An 18,376-nucleotide genomic window follows, 5' to 3' on the forward strand; every position below is an offset into this window, starting at 1 on the left:
TAATCTTTGTTATTTCTTTCCTTTTGCTTGCTTTGGGTTTTGTTTGCTGTTCTTTCTCCAGGTCTTCCAAGTGGACAGTTAATTCCTGAATTTTTGCCTTTTCTTCTTTTCTGATATAGGCATTTAGGGCAATAAATTTCCCTCTTAGCACTGCCTTTGCTGCGTCCCATAAGTTTTGATATGTTGTGTCTTCATTTTCATTCGCCTCGAGGTATTTACTAATTTCTCTTGTAATTTCTCCTTTGACCCACTTGTTGTTTAAGAGTGTGTTGTTGAGCCTCCACATATTTGTGAATTTTCTGGCACTCCGCCTATTATTGATTTCCAACTTCATTCCTTTATGATCCGAGAAAGTGTTGTGTATGATTTCAATCTTTTTAAATTTGTTAAGACTTGCTTTGTGACCCAGCATATGGTCTATCTTTGAGAATGATCCATGAGCACTTGAGAAAAAGGTGTATCCTGCTGTTGTGGGATGTAATGTCCTATAAATGTCTGTTAAGTCTAGCTCATTTATAGTAATATTCAGATTCTCTATTTCTTTATTGATCCTCTGTCTAGATGTTCTGTCCATTGATGAGAGTGGTGAATTGAAGTCTCCAACTGTTATGGTATATGTGTCTATTTCCCTTTTCAGTGTTTGCAGTGTATTCCTCACGTATTTTGGGACATTCTGGTTTGGTGCGTCAATATTTATGATTGTTATGTCTTCTTGTTTAATTGTTCCTTTTATTAGTAGATAGTGTCCTTCTTTGTCTCTTTTAACTGTTTTACATTTGAAGTCTAATTTGTTGGATATTAGTATAGCCACTCCTGCTCTTTTCTGGTTGTTGTTTGCAGGAAATATCTTTTGCCAACCTTTCACTTTCAACCTATGTTTATCTTTGGGTCTAAGATGTGTTTCCTGTAGACAGCATATAGAAGGATCCTGTTTTTTAATCCATTCTGCCAGTCTATGTCTTTTGATTGGGGGATTCAGTCCATTAACATTTAGTGTTATTACTGTTTGGATAATATTTTCCTCTACCATTTTGCCTTTTGTATTATATATATCATATCTGAGTTTCCTTCTTTCTACAGTCTTCTCCATACCTCTCTCTTCTGTCTTTTCGTATCTGACTCTAGTGCTCCCTTTAGTATTTCTTGCAGAGCTGGTCTCTTGGTCACAAATTCTCTCAGTGACTTTTTGTCTGAGAATGTTTTAATTTCTCCCTCATTTTTGAAGGACAATTTTGCTGGATATAGGAGTCTTGGTTGGCAGTTTTTCTCTTTTAGTAATTTAAATATATCATCCCACTGTCTTCTAGCTTCCATGGTTTCTGCTGAGAAATCTACACATAGTCTTATTGGGTTTCCCTTGTATGTGATGGATTGTTTTCCTCTTGCTGCTTTCAAGATCCTCTCTTTCTCTTTGACCTCTGACATTCTAACTAGTAAGTGTCTTGGAGAACGCCTATTTGGGTCTAATCTCTTTGGGGTGCGCTGCACTTCTTGGATATGTAATTTTAGGTCTTTCATAAGAGTTGGGAAATTTTCAGTGATAATTTCTTCCATTAGTTTTTCTCCTTCTTTTCCCTTCTCTTCTCCTTCTGGAACACCCACAACACGTATATTTGTGCGGTTCATACTGTCCTTGAGTTCCCTGATACCCTGTTCAAATTTTTCCATTCTTTTCCCAATAGTTTCTGTTTCCTTTTTGAATTCAGATGTTCCATCCTCCAAATCACTAATTCTATCTTCTGTCTCTTTAAATCTATCATTGTAGGTATCCATTGTTTTTTCCATCTTTTCTACTTTATCCTTCACTTCCATAAGCTCTGTGATTTGTTTTTTCAGTTTTTCTATTTCTTCTTTATGTTCAGCCCATGTCTTCTTCATGTCCTCCCTCAATTTATCGATTTCGTTTTTGAAGAGTTTTTCCATTTCTGTTCGTATATTCAGCATTAGTTGTCTCAGCTCCTGTATCTCATTTGAACTATTGGTTTGTTCCTTTGACTGGGCCATATTTTCAATTTTTGGAGCGTGATCCGTTATATTCTGCTGGTGTCTGGGCATTTAGTTAGGTTTTCCTGGGTGTTGGACCGAACAGGTTGAAAGATTTTTCTGTAAAATCTCTAGGTTCTGCTTTTCTTATCCTGCCCAATAGGTGGCGCTCGTGGCACACGTTTGTCTGCGGGTCCCACCAGTAAAAGGTGCTGTGGGTCCTTTAACTTTGGAAAACTCTCGCCGTGGGTGGGGTTCGCCAGCCGAAGCGGCTTGGAAGAGTGCCAGCCAGCCCGGGGGTCCAAACGCTGGGAGGGTCACCGGCCTCCGCAGCCCGTGAGAGCGCCCATCCGAATTTCCTAGTCGGCCCGGGGCGCCAAGTGTGGTGGGAGGTCGCCAGCCGCCGCGGCCCGGTAAAGTGCACTGTTCCCCGCCGGACCGGGGAGTCACGGGTTTGGAAGGGACCTCCCCCCGTCACCGTTCTCCGCGGCCTGGGGATTTCCGATCCAATTCTGTCAGTTGGTCCGGGGGGCCGCGCGTGGTCAGGGCGCCAGCCGCCACGGCTTGAGGGGACTGCCTGCCCAATTCTGCCAGTTGGCCCGGGAAGGAGGAACAGATGGACTCCCATTTCAATTTTTAACAGAGTTTGGTCATGATTGGTATTAATTCTTTTGGATTGTTTAGTAAAATTCACCAGTGAAGCCATCTGGTCCTGGGCTTTTCTTTGTTGGGAGGTTTTTGATTACTGATATAATCTCTTTATTTGTTGGTCTGCTGAGATCTTCTATTTTCCCTCGAGTCAGTGTAGTTTGTTTGTTTCTAGGAATTTTTCCATTTTGTCTTGGTTATCTAATTTTTCGTATACTCTTAGGTGTATATAGCATTATCTTAACATCCCTTTTATTTCCATGGGGTTGGTGAAACATCCCCCTTTTCATTTCTGATTTTAGTTAATTTGCATCCTCTCTCTCTTTTCTTTGTCAGTCTAACTGAAGTTTAGTAGATTTTATTGATCTCTTCAAAGAACCGTTTGTGGTTTATTTTACTTGTTTTTTTAATTTTCCATTTCTTTAGCTCTGTTTTTTTTTTTATTAAAAAATTACAAGAAACACAAACATTCCAAACACATACACTTCAGCAATTCACAATATCATCACATAGTTGCATATTCATCATGATCATTTCCCAGAACATTAGCATCAATTCAGAAAAAGAAATAAAAAGACAACAGAAAAATATAACAAACAGAAAAAAAAGTTTTTACATGCCATACCCCTTACCCCTCCCTTTCATTGATCACTAGCATTTCAAACTAAATCTATTTTAACATTGTTCCCCCTATTATTTATTTTTATTCCATATGTTCCTCTCATCTGTTGACAAGGTAGAGAAAAGGAGCATCAGACACAAGGTTTTCACAGTCACATAGTCACATTGTGAAAGCTATATCATTATACAATCCTCTTCAAGAAACATGGCTACTGGAACACAACTCTACATTTTCAGGCAGTTCCCTCCAGCCTCTCCATTACCTCTTGGATAACAAGGTGATATCTACTTACTGCATAAGAATAACCTCCAGGATAACCTCTCGACTCTGTTTGGAATCTCTCAGCCATTGAAACTTTGTCTCATTTCACTCTTGCCCCTTTTGGTCAAAAAGGTTTTCTCAATCCCTTGATGCTGGGTCTCAGCTCATTCTAGAGTTTTTCTCAATCGCTTGATGCTGAATCTCAGCTCATTCTGGGATTTCTGTCCCACGCTGCCAGAAAGATCCACACCCCTGGGAGTCATGTCCCACGTAGACAGGGGGAGGGTGGTGAGTCTGCTTGCTGTGTTGGCTGGAGAGAGAGGCCACATCTGAGCAACAAAAGAGGTTCTCTTAGGGGTGACTCTTAGGCTTAATTTTAAGTAGGCTTGACCTATCCCCTGTGGGGTTAAGTTTCATATGAACAAACCCCAAGACTGGGGGCTCAGCCTATAGCTTTGGTTTTCCACACTGCTTGTGAGAATATCAAGAATTCAACTTGGGGAAGTTGAGTTTTTCCCTGTTCTCACCATTCCCCAAAGGGGACTTTGCAAATACTTTTCCACTCACTGATCAAATCACTCTGGGATTCATCAGGGCATCACCTGGACAAACCAACAAAATCTCATGTCCTATACAAAGTTCCATGTACTTAAGGTGTTCAATCAACTATCTACATAAGTTATATTAGGAGATGCACTAGTCAAAGTATAGATTTGTACCAAATAAACATTTTTTGCTTTAGTCTCTCACATTAGTTGAAATTTTAAAATATTAAGTACCATCTATTTTCAGCACACTGCAGAATGTGTGTTAAACATTCTCCAATCAAAAGACATAGTCTTTTGTTCTTCCTCATGCAAAAACATTATTTAAATTTGTACATTTAGTCACTATCATTATACACTCTGGGCATTCCTAGATTACACCATCTCAATCTTTATCGTCTCTCTTTCTTTGTGATTTCATTTATGCCCCAGCCCTCCTCCCTCTATCATTCTCATATGCAGCTTCATTCAGTGTTTTAACATAATTGTATTACAGTTAGGTAATACTGTGCTGTCCATTTCTGAGTTTTTATATTCAGTCCTGTTATACAACCTGTATCCCTTCAGCTCCAATTACCCAATATCTTACCCTATTTCTATCTCCTGATGGTCTCTGTTACCAAGGAAATATTCCAAGTTTGTTCACTAATGTCAGTTCATATCAGTGAGACCATACAGTATTTGTCCTTTTGTTTCTGGCTAATCACACTCAGCATAATGTCCTTAAGGTCCATTCATGTTGTTACATACTTCATAACTTTATTCTGTTTTACAGCTGCATAATATTCCATCTTATGTAAATGTCACAGTTTGTTTAGCCAACTGTTTGTTGATGGACATTTTGGCTGTTTCCATCTCTTGGTAATTGTTAATAATGCTGCTATAAACATTGGTGTGTAAATGTCCATTTGTGTCCTTGCCCTCGTGTCCTTTGAGTAGAGACAGCATATAGATGGGTCCTGTTTTCTAATCCATTCTGCCAGACTATGTCTTTTGATTGGAGAGTTTAATGCCTTAACATTCAGTGTTATTACTGCATGGGTAGTACTTTCTTCTACTATTTTGCCTTCTGGATTTTATATGTCATATCTAATTTTCCTTCTTTTTACCTTTACTCATAGTCTTCCTTTCTACACTCTTCTCCACACCTCTCTCTTCTGTCTTCGTATCTGTCTCTAGTGTTCCCTTTAGTATTTCTTGCAGAGCTGGTCTCTTGGTCACAAATTCTCTCAGTGATTTTTTTGTCTGAAAATGTTTTAATTTCTCCCTCATTTTTGAACGACAGTTTTGCTGGATATAGAATTCTTGGTTGGCAGTTTTTCTCTTTTAATAATTTAAATATATTATCCCACTATCTTCTCGCCTCCATGGTTTCTGCTGAGAGATCTGCGCATAGTCTTATTGGGCTTCCCTTGTACGTGATGGATTGCTTTTCTCTTGCTGCTTTCAAGATCCTCTCTTTCTCTTTGACCTCTGATATTCTGATTAGTAAATGTCTTGGAGTGTGTCTATTTGGATCTATTCTCTTTGGGGTACGCTGCACTTCTTGGATCTGTAATTTTAAGTCTTTCATAAGAGTTGGGAAATTTTCAGTGATAATTTCCTCCATTAGTTTTTCTCCTCCTTTTCCCTTCTCTTCTCCTTCTGGGACACCCACAACACGTATATTCGTGCGCTTCATATTGTCTTTCAGTTCCCTGAGTCCCTGCTCATATTTTTCCATTTTTTCCCTATAATTTCTGTTTCTTGTCAGATTTCAGATGTTCCATTCTCCAGTTCAGAAATCCTACGTTCTGTCTCTTGAAATCTACCATTGTAGGTTTCCATTGTTTTTTTCATCTCTTCTACTGTGTCTTTTATTCCCATAAGTTCTGTGATTTGTTTTTTCAGACTTTCAGTTTCTTCTTTTTGTTTTTTCCTTGCCTTCTTTATATCCTCCCTCAAGTCATTGATTTGGTTTTTGATGAGGTTTTCCATGTCTGTTCATACATTCTGAATTAATTGTCTCAGCTCTTGTATGTCATTTAAATTGTTGGTTTGTTCCTTTGACTGGGCCATATCTTCAATCTTCCTAGTGTGTTTTGTTAATTTTTGCTGTGTCTAGGCATTTAATTACCTTAATTAGTTTATTCTGGAGATTGCTTTCACTTCTTTTATCTAGGGTTTTCTTGCTGGATGAATTTGTTGTCTATCTGTTCTTTGACATTCCGTTCAGCTTTATCTGGACCTTTAGCTTAAGTTTTGTTTAACAGAGGAGAATTTTTCAGTTCTTGTTTTCTTGTTTCTTGCCCTGCTTGTGTGGTGCCTTTCCCCCCCACACATTTAGGAGGGTCTACTTAGATATTCTAGACCCCAGCCAGATTTTCCCAGACCAAACTGGCCTCCTATCAGGAGGAAAGAGTCACCTGTGTCAGTTTTCCCTGAGGGTGAGACCCAGCAGGTTGAAAGACCTTCCTGTGCAGTCTCTGGGCTCTGTTTTTCTTATCCTGCCCAGTATGTGGCACTTGTCTGACTGCAGGTCCCACCAGCATAAGATGATGCAGTACCTTTAAATTTCCAGACTGTCCCTGCTGGGGGCGTGGTAGAGACAGAGGAGAGGTTGTAGGCTTGTTTTAATGGCTTCAAATTACCAAGCCCTGGTGTCTGAATTCCTTGATGGAGGGATTCCATCTGGGTGGGGCTTCACCCCTCCCCTGGGGAAGGCACAGGCTCCAGATAAACCCCCAAAAGAGGTCACTTCTGCCTATGCCTGGGGCAGTTGCAGCCTGAAAAGTCCTGCCGCTGTTTCCAGAGGCAGTCAAGCCTTTGTAGATACACAGTCACAAAAACTTCTGTTTCCTTCTTTTTTTTTTTTTTTCACCTTTTTCTGTCAGTCCTGCCCCCTTGGCACCGGGGCAAAAATGAGCAACCTCTGCTTTGATCAGGTCCACCTAAACTGGGGGCCTATTTTTCGTAGTCAGAATTTGTTTATTAGTTCCACAATTGGTGTTTGATTGTGCCCAGTCCCTGCTGCTGGTAAAGTCCTTTCCTTTCCCCTCTGGGAAGCAGCCTGTGGGGGAGGGGCGCTGGCCGCCGCAGCTTTGGGAACTCACGGTTCGGGCGGGTGCTTGCAGCCAGTCCAGCTGGTCCAGACTGGGATATGCTGTGTCTGGTTACTGACGTGGCCCCAGGAGCTGTTCTGTACTGTTTCTGGTTATTTAGTAGTTGTTCTGGAGGACGAACTAAAATGTGCACGTTGTTAAGCTGCCATCTTGACCCGGAACTTTAGCTCTGTTTTAATCTTTGTTATCCCCGTCCTTCCGTTCATTTTGGGTTCAGCAAACTAAACCCTCCAGTTTTTTCTAGATCCTCTTCTTGTATTATTAGGTCTCCGATTTTTTTTTTTGCATGGGCAGGCATCAGGAATCAAACCCAGGTCTCCAGGCAGGAATTCTGTCACTGAGCCACTGTTGCACTGCCCTCTGATATTTTTCAATGTAAACATTTACAGCAATAAATTTCCTTCTCAGCACTGACTTTCCTGCATTCCATAAACTTTGGTTCGTTGAGTTTTCATTTTCATTCACCTCAAGATATTTCTTAATTTCCCTGATGATTTCTTCTTTGACTGATTGGCTGGTTAAGAGTGTATTGTTTAATTTGCACATACTTGGGAATTTTCCAGTTCTCCCTCTATTGTTAATTTCAGACTTCATTCTACTGTGGTTGGAGAAAATACTAGCATGATTTCAATATTTTTGAATAAGGACTTTTTTTGCACCCTAACATACGGTCTTTCCTGGAGACTGGCCCATATTAACTAGAGAAGAATGTATATTCTGCTGCTTTTAGGTGAAGTATTCTATATACGTGTGTTAGGTTAGTTGGTATATAGAACCATTCAAGTCTTTTTCCTTACTGATCTTGTGTTTGATGTTCTATCCATTATTGAAAGTTGAACTGAAGCCTTGGATGTCTCTTACAGTGAATTCTATGAACCCAATGCCCTCATGATGGAAGAAGAAGGAGCTATAATTGCTGGTCTTTTGGTGGGTCTTAATGTCATTGATGCCAATTTCTGTATGAAAGGAGAAGATTTGGACTCTCAGGTATGGGAAAGATAACTAGTTACTAAGTATGTCACTTTGAGTTATGTAAATTGGATTGATTTTATTATACCAATGAAACTAGGCAAAAGTCTGTGGGTTGTAAATAGGATTTCTTTCATTTTGATGTGCATATGAAAACGTAAGTTATTTGCTTCCATCTTGCCTCACGTGTGCATTATAAATGTTTTTCAAATTCTTTTCTTGGCTGTGATCCCTGTAAAACATATATATGCACAGACTAAATAGCATATTAATCCAGAGTAAAGCCTCTAAAGTCAAACTGCTTGGATTCAAATTCTGCCTTCCTCATTTCTAGCTGGATGTATTTTACTGTTACTTAATTTCTTGGTATTTCCGTTTCCTTGTCCGTAATATAGGGATAAAAAGAGTAACTATTTCACACACAGATACACAATTACACATACATCTATATATCTATGTCTATATAGATAAAAACCTTGAGTTCACATTGATACCTTAAATTCTGAATCAATACTTTGGGGTTTAATCTGGCCTTTCCCTTTCTGTATTTGTAACTCTCTCACAGTGAGAAACATGGCTCCCCTAATCTTAAATATATTATTTACCCATTCTCCCTATATATAAACAACCTCCCAACAATGCCAGCTGTTATCTTGGACTGCCCAGCCTTAATAATCCCTTAATAACACAAAGAAATCCTCAGCCAGGGCTCCCCAGTCCTGACCATGTGGTCCCTAAACATGCCACTCAAATCCCTGGTCTTGACTACATTGACCCCAGTTTTTCCAACTGACCCGTGACCCTGTTTCCAATGATGCCAACCTTGACCATGCCATTTGTTCCCAACCATCTGGCTGAATCCTCCATCCCAATTGAAAGGGAGGGAAGGTCAAATTCACAATTTTTTGATAGAAAATTAAAGAATATTTAGTGCATTTACTAGGAAAACTTTGAAAATCAATGAACGTATTTATTGGAAATGTTTAATTGTAGATGGAAATGTTTATGCAATTTATAGAAAATGTTAACATATGATTTTGCAATTTCTTTTTGTTTTAGCTATATTTGCAAATACTTTAAAAATATTAATACTTACAAAAACTAAACCATATTATGTTCTATGGTCTTTTTATGTCTTTTTAACCAGGCAATGTAATTACTCTAAAATTAGCATACTTTTCATGCCAAATATGTTCTACAACAAATTGTGGTGCTGTGCTTTGAAATTTATTGCTTTTTTGTATATATGTTATTTTTTACAAAAAAGAAAAAAGTCAATTGTGATGATAAAACTATTTATTCCTTCTAGCCTCCTATATTCTGGAGCAGCTAAAAGGAAAAATCTGGGAGGATGGTATGGTAGCCCATGACAAATCTGTTCTGTAATACTTGTTGAAGAATGCTTTGAAAACGATCAGTTTTTCTTTCTTTGCTTTGTATTTATGTTATATTATACAATTAAAAAGTTTTTTAAAAGTATCTATTTCATAGGATTATTATGAGGAATAAAGAAATTAGTACAGGTAATGCACAGATGCGCATAGAATAAGAACTGGCATGTATCAATCATCTAATAAACGAAGCTGTTCTTTTCACTATGAATATTTCTCACCCCTTCTCATGCAATAGTATAACAAATTGCTGTTATGTTTTACTTTGGGAAAGTGGGAAAGGAAGTGTGATATTTTGATCTGAATTTTAAAAAAGAAATAAGATGAATCATAAAATGGCAGTCTTGGAAAACTGAGACATGCATCACTGAAAGTCTGGAAGAATAGACACCAAAATTATAATCATAGTCTTCTTTGGGTGTTTGGGATTATGGGTGTTTTCTATTACTTCTTTTTGTTTATCTGTATATTCTAAAACCTCCAAAGAGATTGTGTATTATTTTTGTAATTATAATTTTTACATTTATTTCTAAAAATTAAGAAGGATGCAATATCAGAATACTTGAATTGGCAGAAGAAAAACAATACTTAGATCTTATTTATACTAAATATTGTGTTGACCATTTGCCTGAACTGTAATCAAGTAATCTTAATTCTTTACTTACTTCCAGCTCTTCCCAATTTTTTATTGTATTAAAAGTAAAATATTAATTTGACATCATAAATTTCTATAATTATTAGGATTCTACTATTTTGAATGCTTAAGAGTCATTGGTGTTTGGGAAATAATATCTAATTTTATGTTAAATACTGAAAATTCTTTCTACAGGTTGGAGTTATAGATTTTTCAATGTATCTCAAGGATGGGAACAGCAGTAAAGGTAGTGAAGGGTATGTACAAAGAAAATTAGGGTTTTTTTCTCTGATGTACTTTGGTAGTATTTAGGAAACAATACTGCTTTAACAAACTGGCTAAAATAATTTCTGATGGCATAACTTTAATAGATTAGTCTTGCCAATAATATTTGATTGCTGTGCCTACTACCAGACCCTAAAAGGGTTTAAGTTGAGTGATTTTCCTACTGTGCAGTTCAGGTGCAAAGAAAGATAAAAATTTTCATGAAAAGAATCCAATTCTCATTTCCTAAAATAGTGTTTGAAAAAAATGGTCTTATTGACCAAGAGGGATTTCATTCTCACTTTGCTTAAAATTCACAATATTAAATATGCATCATGTAAAATGTTAACATCAGCAGAAGCCGAGTGGGTATATGGGAACCCTGTGGTACCTTCATAACTTTTCTACAAATCTAAAATTATTTCAAAATAAGAAGTTTAAAAATATACATTATGGTACTTAAAAATTAGAGATTAGAAATATCCTTTATACTTTTTCTAAATTTAATAGTTGAAAGTATAATTAGTTTGATGTGGTTTTTTGGGGGTTTTTTTGTTTGTTTTTTTTTTTTCACATGGGCAGGCACTGGGAATCGAACCTGGGTCCTTGGGCATGGCAGGCAAGCACTCTTACCTGCTGAGCCACCGTGGCCTACCTTGTTTGATGTTTTTAACCTTAGACATTAAGTTAGGATTATATCACCTTTTGTTTTTTTTTTTTTTGGTAATTGTATGGATAAGTGTCCTTGATTTTGTATTTCATTTTTCGAAAAGCCTGGCTGTTTAACTTTTACCTGTCATAGAGTTGTTGATCCTAGAAGTGAACCTCCTTTTTCTACCTTTTATTTTCTCATGTCATCATAACACTTGATATTTATGAAAGCCTTTTATACTGTTCACTTTGAAATAAAAATAGGTTTTAAAGGCAAATATATAGCATTTGAGAACAATTGTATTTTACTAGAGTAAGCTTTATTCAATTCCTATGACAAATGGAAAGTGGTTACTATAAATAATGCCAGAAAAGCTGAAAAATCCATCAACTGCAAGAAAAAAATGTTTATCCTTTAAATGCTCCTGTAGATTAGAACAGTTATTCCTATAACCTAAATTATTAAGATTCATAAGTTATAGCAATGGATTTTTTAAATGTGGGGTTTGTGTATCTATGTTTTACGAAAGGATGAGTAGGGGAATCTTTCTGTTTCTAATAATAATTGTTTTCCTTCATTTTGTATCTTTTTTTTCTCCTCCAGAGATGGTCAGATTACTGCAATTCTGGACCAGAAGAACTATGTAGAGGAGCTCAACAGACATCTGAAGTAAAGAATGAATAAATAATATTAAATAAATAATAATACTCTAAAGGGAATTTTGTTTTGGGTGAAAGGACTGGATAAAACAATGGGCAGTGAGGATTAATTTAGACAATACTCAACAAATATGTATAGAATTCCTGTATACTAGGCACTGAACTTTATGCAGTAGATTAATAGCATTTAACTGTTTTGGTGACCTTTGTTGTAAGAGGCGGTTTAAGATTAATATGTCATCATAACTCTAATGATTATGTAAAGACATCCAATAAGAACTTTAAAATATGTGGCATAAACAGTTGGAGGCCCTTTTAGTTCAGTAGGTCCAGTCACATATTTTAGACTGATGTTGAGCAAACCACTGACTGCCTTTGTACCTTCAGAGTAATCATATCTCTTTGGTCCCTTGCATTTCTATTACATTAAATTTGTAGTATTACTCTACCCGCTCTGCAACATCAATACCATTAATTTACCACGTACTCGCCAAGTACTTTTCATAACTGTTCAGAACATGAAACATTCTCTTTTCTCCTCTCCTCAGAAGAGCTATCCAAAGCTATTAATTTTCCAAGTACTTTGATTTTCTTGTTACTGTCAATACTAAGCAAGTTACTGCTGAATAGTTCAAAAGAATAATTAATATATACATTAATTATAATCTTATTTGTAGTTCTCTTATGATTGTCATGTGTAAGACCTATAATTTGATTTTTTCAGCATCAATAAAAATTTTGAGTAGTCCTAGTTCCAGCTAGAAAATTGAAGGACAAATTAAGTACATTTTCTCCGAAGACCAAGAACTAATAATGACTATAATAAACATGGCGTTATTATTTAGTCGTTCTATGCCTCAGTTTCTTTATCTGTAGTTGGGGATACATAACACAAAGGATTGTCAAAATGAGTAAAAGAAATAATGCAAGTAAATAGTTTATAAGACTTCTTGGTATATGGCAAGAACCTAACTAATTTAGGCTATTATTATTATATATAAATAAACCTTAAAATTTACTGTATCATACATTTCATTTTATTTCATTAAATAAAGGCTTGCTGAACATACATTTCAAGGATACAGCACTTAACATGGTAAACATAGCCCCTTGTAAATTGATTTAGGGCTTACCAGTCTGTCAGAGTTTGGGGACATGAAACAAATAATGGTCAGTGTAATGGATGTTTAAAAGGGAAAGCACAGAGTATTCTTGTTTTCCAAAGAGAGTATTATATTTTTTCTTCTCTTGATAGTGCTACTGTAAACAATCTTCAGGCAAAAGTGGATGCATTGGAAAAATCCAACACTAAACTGACAGAAGAGGTAAGCCTTTTGGAAATTATCTTTCTTTGATTGACTTATTTAATTTTTTTTTAAGAAAGTAATGTGCATTAGTGGAGTCAGTAATTTCTAGGAAACCTTTGAAAGGAAGGACTGTACTTTTCAATTGAAGCATATGGCCACAAACTGTATAGCATCAAATAGTTTTGTGATTTGATGGTTTTTGAGGGATGCAGAAATATGTACAAAAGAATACTACTTTCTTGACATCTAGTAATGGTATCACAATTTTAAAACTTTTTTATTGAAGTATACCTTGCATACTGAGAAATGCATCTGTTTTCAGTGTATCATTTAATGAATTTTGATAGATTTATATACCTGTATAACCAGCTTCCTAGTTAAAATTTAGAACAGGTGTTGGCAGACTATGATCCATTAGCCAAATTTGGCCTGAAGTCTTGTTTTACATGGTCTGCAAGGTAAAATTGTGTTTTATATTTGTAATGGGTTATGAAGAAAAAAGAGAATATGTGAGAGACTTATATATGACCAGCAAAACTGAAAATATTTACTCCCTGGCTTTTTACAGAAAATATTTGCCAATCTCTGATACAAATGAAACATTCCTGTAAACCAAGAGTTCCTTTTCAATCTTCTCCCAGTTCTGTCTGTTTTTAAAACTTCATAGAAATTAAAATAATATGTAGTAATACTCTTTTGTATCTGGCTTCTTTTGTTCAATATGGTATTTTTTAAATTCATCCATGTTGTGTTTATCAGATGCTTTGGGGGGACATCTATTGAGATAATCATATGCTTTTTCCCCCTCTTTTTATTCTGTGGTGAATTACATTGATTGATATTTTGAATGTTAAACCAACATTGCATGCCTGGGATGTCTCATTTGGTTATAATGTATCATCCTTTTTATTATATTGCTGAATTAGATTTGTAAATCTTTTGCATGAATTTCTGTGTTTATGTTTAAGTGAGAATATTAGTCTGTTATTCTCTTTCTATGCAATGTCTTTGACTAACTTTGGTATTAGGATAAGACTGACCTCATAAAATGAAGTTTTAAAGAGTTTGTGCAAGACTGATATATTATTTCCTCCATAAATGTTTGGTAGAATTCATCTTGAAGCCACCCAGACATGTAGTTTTCTTTATGAGGTTTTAAATTATGAATTCAATTTCTTAATTAGTTATAGGGCTATTCACATTTTCTGTTTCTTCTTGTATTCGTTTTGATAATTCATATCTTTTAAGGAATTTATCTATTTAGTTCGCTTTGTCAAACTTACTGGTACACTGTTTATATTTGCTTCTTGTTCTTTGAATATCCAAGATTTCTAGTGATGCCTTGTTTTTTATTCTTATATTGATAATTTGTTATCATATTTTATACTTTCACTTGTATTGAACCAATTTTTATGCCAATTATTATCTGTATTTCTCAATTAATATTAATAATGACAAATTGTCACAGTATGATGAGAATATATCAATGATAATTCCAAGAAAACATTTAATCCCTATATCCAATAATCAAATTGTACACATTTCATTATTGTACATGTCCTTCTAAATCAGACTGATTTGTGTAATTAACCTCAGTAGCACAGTTCAGCACAGTTTTCATCTTTCATTATAATGTACCATCCTTTATAACAAGGTCAGATGTTTTCCACAGTGAATCTATCCCAAAACTATGGAATGAAAAGGGAATTCATCAATGCAGAAATTTGTGTGGTAGATAGATACATATAAAATACTTCATAAAATATTTTAAAGGTTGTTTTTAGTTCTAATGATGATGGGAAGACAAGCACAGTGGGATGGGGTTGGAACTGTCCACAGAGCAATGAATCAGAACCTTAGATATTGCCTTTACAACTGAAAAATTTATCATATTTGCTTTCTGAGGTATCATAAAACATTATTATAGAAAATTCTGTCTTGGTGCTCTCAGTATGCCTAGTGCCATAGTAGAGGGGGAAAGTACATACAGAAAACTTGGAAGCTATTGTTGACACTCTTCTATGCAGAGTGTGGAAGAAAAGCATAGTTTGTACATGGATCATTTTTTGGCTTATACTGAGGTTTTTCATTGTTGTTATTTGCATGGGCAGGCACCGGGAATCAAACCCGGGTCTCCAGCTTGGCAGGCACGAATTCTGCCACTGAGCCACCGTTGTACCACCCAAGATTATTTTTTTACTAGGCATAAGACTAACATATAGTAAACATTTGTAATCTCAATTTGTTTTGCCAGGAAGTAAAAAATCTAAAATTTAAAATTTAGAAATTAATTTAATTTTGAGGATGCTAGATAGATATTTGGGACTTAGAAAGTGTAAAGGTATATGATAAAGAAGAGGCAGTTTTTCTGCTTCATGAATTACTCCTGGCATAATCAAGAGATATTAAACTTACTACTGCCTGTGACTAGTTTCTAATGTAATCTTTAGTTGGACTAGCTCCTCCATACTTACCACATTAGAAAAGGAACTAAGCAGAACCTATACCCATTGCTAGTGCAGAGGTGATAAAAAGGGAATTCTAGCCCTCGGTCCTTCTCTCAGCCTCACATTCTTATGAGGACTGAGTTTAGTAGGTGCAGAGAAAGAAGTGTCCCACCTTTTCCTTCCTATGAAATGAAGAATAAATGTTTCCTTTTGGTAAAATGCTGCTAATTATTACCTTATCTCTGTAGGTGCTGGAATGGAAAACCTTTTCAATGCTTAATAAAATCTTTTAGGGTGAGAACTTTGGAGTTCTTTAATATTTTTAAGTAATCTATAAAACTGTTAGGCATGGTCTATAATATAAGATGGGTCCCCTGGCATGAGCTGACTTCTTTATTGAACATTTTAGAAATAGATTTTCTTATTAAATATAATTACACATTAATCCATGAGGACACCTTTGAGGTAAACAATCCTAAGTTAGCATTTTGGTACTGAAAAAAAATTTACACAAAAAGCAACAATAGGAGATATTTGTCATTATCTGAGCTATTTTAAAATCTTTTCCCTAAGTTCCTCCTAAAAACATTTTTATGGCGCTGTAAATAGCTTTCTTTCTTTCTAAGAATATCCAAACCTGAAACCTAAGTCCGTCTAGATCATGAATTATCTTTTATGTTAAAGAAAGATAAAAGGCTATTTTTTAAATTTTATCAACAGCTTGCAGTTGCAAACAACAGAATTATTACCTTGCAAGAGGAAATGGAACGAGTTAAAGAAGAAAGCTCCTACATATTGGAATCCAATCGGAAGGTTAATCTTACTGTATTTATAAAATACTCATGGAAAGCATGTCAATGTGTTATCAGTAGGTCTGAGTCTCTAGAAGGCTGTTTTGAAGCAGCAAATATTTATATATATTAAGCCTACTTTTTTTACTTAGACCCCATGCATATCTGAATGAAGGATGAAAGTTATAGGATAGCCGTATACAAATGTTCCTTGGCCTCACTCTTACCTATATTTGTTTAGATACATTAAGAAAATCTAATTGTTTTCATGCTCTGATTAATGATTTGCAGTGTATTTAAATGTCACATTTGCTATATTAAACATCGCAGCATGTTTGGGCCACGCTACGGTTTTGTAAGAAGTGACCCCTCATTTATCTGAGAATCACTTTGAAAGAGCAACTATATAAATGAATTTTCTTGATGAGTTTTAATCCTTAAAGCACCAACCTTTTTAGAAACTTCTAACCAGATTTGATGTATGGCACAATTCCAAGCCTTCTTAATTAGAGGACAGAATTTAACACATTTAACCCTTTATGATGACTGTCGTAATTATCAACATTGGCAATTCATTGCTAAATTGCAGTGGTGCTACTTTGGAAGCTATTGAAATTGACAAAGCTTTTAGCAACTATAATTAACAATTCCAAATTGTGGTGACTATTTTTATATTTATTTTTTTGTCTGTTATGATTTCACTGTCACCTCTTATTTTTTCCTGCTGCTAGTATTGTTTCTCAAGAAAGATCACTCCTTTTTTGTCTTCATGCTTCTAATAATGTGGTCTTGGAATCCAAATTTCCAGTTAGTAAAATTTTTCTAAAGTAAAAGTAACTAGACCCTGAGTGGGGTGTTTGACTTTAAAGCATGGATTTTTTATAAATGATTGACTGCTCAGAACTTTCTAATTATCTTCGTATTGTTAGCTGGGATCTCTCTGGGTAGTTGGAGATACCAGATGTGAGATCTTTGGAGAAGGAATGTATCACCATTTGAATTTTTAGCCCAATTCATATTTTATACTGAATGATATTTTGTTTTTGGAGGCTGATATTTAAGGCTTCCACCAACTGATAGGGTAATCTATATTAGTATTTTAAACAAAGGCAGGAAAATCACAGGTCAACTTAATAATTTATTTAAATTTACCAGACTTCTTTAATATCTTTGTTTTCCTCTTTTACTGCCACAGTTTTTCTTCCTTACTAAATAGCAGTGTCGGCTAACAAGTATGGATTTTTAAAATCCTTAAAAATGTGATGTTTTATTTATGTTTTCAAGGGTCCTAAGCAGGACAGAACTTCAGAAGGGCAAGCACTGAGTGACGCAAGAAAGCATTTAAAGGAGGAGACACAATTACGACTGGTAAACTTTGCTTAAGTTCTAATAGTTCAGGAACACAGTATTAATGGCCTTTTGGACCAAAATCAGGAATATTAGTAGTGTTCTAAAGGTTTTTTATGGACTTTGTAAAATTGTTTCTCACTCTTTTTAACCCATATGCCCTATAATACTTTCTCTTTTTTTTTTTACTTTTATAGTTTGCATTACAAGAATATTCAATATATGGAACCGACCTTTTAATAAAACTATATGATTCCTACTCTTATTCCTGCAAATATTCTGATTTTTTTCCTTGGAGGTGGCTCCTCCTCCCTTTATTAAGAATCATTAATATAGAATTGTACTCTTTTATTTATAGCTGTTACTTCTGGATTTATTATTTTTTCTCAGACATAAATAGAAAAAATGGAAATGTTCATTATCTAGTAGTAGTCTTAATATATGTTAGAAATTAAAAATATCTGAATTTATAATGAGGAATACTAATCTTGTCACAGATTTGATCCATATCAGTATTAATATACTGATACACCCCTAGTATTAATATATTAATTCTTCTGCAGTTGAGATGGTATGACAAACAAAAGGACCCTGTTTTAGTTTGCTAAAGCAGCTGGAATATAGTAAACCAGAAATATATTAGCTTTTAAAAAGTACATTTATTAAGTTAGAAGTTTATAGTTCTAAGATCATAAAAATGTCCAGACTAAGGCATTACTAAGGCAGAGAAAGATACCTTGATTCCAGAGAAAGGC

At 35.3% G+C, this 18,376-nt stretch overlaps 1 protein-coding gene across 11 annotated transcripts in view; it reads left to right on the forward strand.

The window, feature by feature from the left end:
- RUFY3 (RUN and FYVE domain containing 3) overlaps window positions 1–18,376 on the forward strand; it is a 140,198-nt gene that overhangs the window by 105,458 nt on the left and 16,364 nt on the right. For all 11 annotated transcript variants that reach the window (XM_077137050.1, XM_077137049.1, XM_077137052.1 and 8 more), the window contains 6 exons: window positions 8,024–8,147; window positions 10,350–10,411; window positions 11,674–11,739; window positions 12,985–13,054; window positions 16,204–16,296; window positions 17,559–17,642. In XM_077137050.1, coding sequence (XP_076993165.1) covers window positions 8,024–8,147; window positions 10,350–10,411; window positions 11,674–11,739; window positions 12,985–13,054; window positions 16,204–16,296; window positions 17,559–17,642 — 499 coding nt within the window. The remainder of the gene's footprint in view (window positions 1–8,023; window positions 8,148–10,349; window positions 10,412–11,673; window positions 11,740–12,984; window positions 13,055–16,203; window positions 16,297–17,558; window positions 17,643–18,376) is intronic.

Source organism: Tamandua tetradactyla, chromosome 19, assembly GCF_023851605.1.
Source record: "Tamandua tetradactyla isolate mTamTet1 chromosome 19, mTamTet1.pri, whole genome shotgun sequence".
Taxonomy (NCBI): Eukaryota; Metazoa; Chordata; class Mammalia; order Pilosa; family Myrmecophagidae; genus Tamandua; species Tamandua tetradactyla.